The 4,047-nt window shown below is 40.0% G+C and overlaps 1 protein-coding gene across 1 annotated transcript; it reads right to left on the reverse strand.

Annotated features, from left to right (window-relative positions):
• Nucleotides 1-297: 297 nt before the first annotated feature.
• On the reverse strand, nt 298-687 carry LOC116626485 (ATP synthase F(0) complex subunit C3, mitochondrial-like). The gene has a single exon (XM_032395827.1). It carries the CDS (start codon nt 685-687, stop codon nt 298-300), a length of 390 nt encoding a protein of 129 aa, XP_032251718.1.
• Nucleotides 688-4,047: the final 3,360 nt, after the last annotated feature.

The following is a 4,047-nucleotide window of genomic DNA, read 5'->3' on the forward strand; positions in this document are numbered from 1 at the left end:
ACCCCTCTCTTTCAATGTGGAGGTATCTTTAGGTCTAAAATGAGTCTCTCGTAGACAGCATGTGGATGGGTCTTGCTTTTTTATCCAATCTGAATCCCTGTGTCTTTTTTTTTTTTTTTTTTAAGTTTTCATCTTTAATGAAATGACCTTGGAAATAATGTACATTTCCATGACACCAATACTACAGTTTTCGGAGTCACAATAAGATACACAGAACTACATCTGTAATTAATATGAATGCCAACATTTCAAGCAGTAATTTCTGTTACATGGCAAACAAAATCAAGAAAGCAACCATCAAACAAAAGAGACCCATACCTTCAGACAAGGCAAATCCAGGATAGCATATGAGAACAGCTGCTGCTTCAGCATAGGGTTTCTGGCATAACCAATTATAAGGCTGCCAGAGATTGTTCCAATACCAGCACCAGAACCAGCCACTCCCACTGTTGCAGCACCTGCACCAATAAATTTGGCAGCAGTATCAATGTCTCTGCTGATTGCACTGGTCTGAAACTCCCTTTGGATTAGATGAGACACACCATTCTGGGCCCCATTAAATACCGTAGAGCCCTCTCCAGTCCTAGCCTCTGGTCGAGATAACACTGATGCAGAAATTGGTTCATAGGCAACTCTGGGTCCAGGTCGGATCAGAGCGTGGCAGGCGAGCTTGGCGCAGGTGAACATCTTACACTCTTGGGGCAGCGCAGCTGGAGGATCTGGGTGACAGTGGACGTGGGCTCCACTCCCGCTTCCCTTCTTCCCTGGAGGTGGCGGTGGCAGCAGTCAAAGGAGTGGCCACCCTGTGTCTTTTGATTGGAGCAGTTAGCCCATTCACATTCAGAGTAACTATTGAAAGATGTGAATTTAGTGCCATTGTATTACCTGTAAAGTCACTGTTTCTGTATATAGTCTCTGTTTTTTTCTGGTATGTAACTTTTGGGCTCTCTCTTCACTTACAGGATCCCCTTTAATATTTCTTGCAGGGCTGGTTTAGTGGTCACATATTCTTTGTATCTGTTTATCCTAGAAGCTCTTTATCTCTCCTTCTATTCTGAATGACAGCCTTGCTGGATAAAGTATTCTTGGCTGCATGTTTTTCTCATTTTGTACCCTGAATATATCATGCCAGCCCTTCTGGCCCACCAGGTCTCTGTGGATACATCTGTGGCTAGCCTAATGTTTCTACCCCTGTAGGTTAAGAACCTCTTATGTTGAGCTGCTTTTAGAATTTTCTGTTTATCTCTGAAATTTGCAAGCCTCACTATTATACGTCAGGGTGTTGATCTATTTTTATTGATTTTGGGAGGGGTCCTCTCTACCTCTTGAACATGAATACGTGTTTCCTTCCCCAGATGAGGGAAGATCTCAACTATGATTTGCTCAAATATACTTTCTGTCCCTCTCTCTCTTTCTTCTTCCTTGGGGACCCCAATAATTCTAATATTATTTCATTTTATGATATCACTGATTTCACAAAGACTCCCTTCATGGTCCATTAGTAATTTTACTTTTTTTTTCTTCACCTTCCTTCCTTTCCATCACCTTGTCTTCTATGTCACTCACTCTCTCTTCTGCCTCATTTAGCCTCGCTGTTAGAGCATCCAATTTAGAGTGCATCTCAGGTAAAGCATTTTTAATTTTGGCCTTATTAGAATTTATTTATGCATTAAGAGATTCTCTAGTGTCTTTTATGCTTTTTTCAAGCCCAGCTAGTAACTTTATAATCATTATCCTGGGTCCACCTCTGATATTATACTTATATCTGTATCGATTAGATCTGCGGCAGAGAGTATTAACTCTGGTTCTTTCTTTCATTGTGTATTCTTCCTTCTAGTCATTTTGTTCAGAGAAGAATGGATGAATGAGAGAATAAAATCAATAATAACAACCACAACCCAAGAGAAATTATACTAAATAAATCCAAAGAGGTCAGAAACCAAAAGATAAAGGGGTAAAAAAAGGGGAGAGAATATTATCTCCCATGTGGACAAAACAAAGTGATCCACTTGGTCCTGAGTGTATTTTGGTCTGTGTGTTAGAATACACTAAATCCCTGTAAGGAAAAGAAAAACAAAAAAACAAACTATATATATATATATATATATATATATATATATATATATATATAAAATTGATTACAGTGAAAGGAAGTCATAAATGAAGAATATATCTATAAAATGTAAACATAAAAATGAAGATAAAAAGGACTTAAAAACAAAGAGTTGATAATATAAGAAACTAGTTGAAAAGGAAAAAAGAAAAGGACAAATTTAAACTGAAAGATAAACGAATCATGAATGAAAAAAAAAAAAAAACCCTTCAAATTCTATATACTATTTTCCCCTAGTGCTGGAGTTTTGCAGTCCTGTGTGCTCCATAAACATGGTATTCCCTGTTCTTCCAGCTAGTCTTCTGGGGAAGGGGCCTCCTGCATTTGTTCTCAGGTGTCTTTGTCTGGGTGGAGTTGTACCACCCCTTGCCAGGGGACCTGGCTCAATGTAAGCTGCTTCTGGTTGTTCTATGTGGATTTTATTCCCTGAAGGCTTTCCTTGACTCTTTAGAGGATGAAAATAAAAATGGCTGCCTCCTGATTTCCAGCCCCGGAGCTTAAAAATCACAGTACCCTTTCTTCAGTAAACCCTCAGGGATAAGCGGTCTTCACTTTTGTGTGTGCCAAACTCTGCAAACTCCTGCAGTGTGCACACACACTGATCCTCCTGGGGAACGAAGAGGCTCCTGCTTTTCTGTCCTGCGAAGGACCCCTGTACTGAGAGCTGCTGACTGATCATTCTGCTGTTCATGGTTCATGATGTACCAAACTGAGAGCCCCCTCCTGGGTTCACTGACTGTAACCAGTTTCCCCACTCCAGTGCTTGGGAACTCTGCTGGCTCATGCACCCCTGTTCTTTCTGTGACTGTGGGGATCCTGAGACCACATTGTCCCACCTAGGATTCTGCCCTGCTTCAGTACCTGAGCACCTGTCAGGCTGAGACATCTCTCACTGGAGCAGATTTCTAAAGGTTCTGATTCTGTGTTCTGAAGCTATATCACCTTCCAGTAGCCCGCTTACAGAGGCTCCCTCCCCTCACTGTTTATCTTCCAATATATCCCCTCAGTTTCATTTCTCCACACTCCTACTTTGCAAAAAGTGGTCGCTTTTCTATTTGTAGAATTCCAGCAATTCTTTTCTAACATCTCAAGTGTTCAGTATAATTTGATAGTTATCTAGCTAATTTCAGTGGACCAGATGAAACGAGGTTCCCTACTCTTCTGTCATCTTGCCACTCCCCCCACACCCTTTTATTTTGAAGCATTATATATATGTAATATAATATGTAATATGAACACACACACACACACACACATATATATCTACAAATCTATATAATATGACCAGATTTGTGGTAATCAGTTGCAGGGGGTGGTGAGGGAGAATTGGAGAAAAGTAGTCAAAAGATACTCCAATTATAAGATAAATAAGTACTGAGAATATAAAATACAACATGATGCCTATGCTTAATACTGCTAAATTGTAGATGCGAAGTTGTTAAGAAAGTTGTTTTGTTTCCCTTGCCTTTAGAAACATGTCTTGAAAGAAGTTGCTGTGGCCAGTGTTGAAGAGGTTATTGCCTATGTTCTACTCTGGGATTTTGATGGATTCCTATCTCAAATTGAGGTCTTTCATCCCTTTTCAGTTTATCTTTGTGTATGCTGTAAGAAAATGGTCCGGCTTCATTCTTCTGCATGTGGCTGTCCAATTTTCCCAGCATCATTTACTAAAGAGACTGTCTTTTCCATTGGATATTTTTTTCCTGATTTGTCAAAGATTAGCTTACCACAGAGTTGAGGGTCCATTTCTGGGGTCTTTATTCTGTTCCATTGATCTATGTGACTGTCTTTGTGCCAATACCATGCTGTCTTGATGATAACAGCTTTGTAATAGAGTGTAAAGTCAGGCATTGTGATGCCCCCAGCTTTGGTTTTCTGTTTCAACATTCCCCTGGCTATTTGGAATCTTTTCTGGTTCCATAGAAATTTTAGGA

This window comes from Phoca vitulina, unplaced genomic scaffold, assembly GCF_004348235.1.
Source record: "Phoca vitulina isolate PV1807 unplaced genomic scaffold, GSC_HSeal_1.0 scaffold87, whole genome shotgun sequence".
Classification (NCBI taxonomy): Eukaryota; Metazoa; Chordata; class Mammalia; order Carnivora; family Phocidae; genus Phoca; species Phoca vitulina.

Excerpts from the sequence above, each read along its gene's own strand:
- LOC116626485 (XM_032395827.1), bottom strand. The coding sequence starts at position 687 with ATGTTCACCTGCGCCAAGCTCGCCTGCCACGCTCTGATCCGACCTGGA.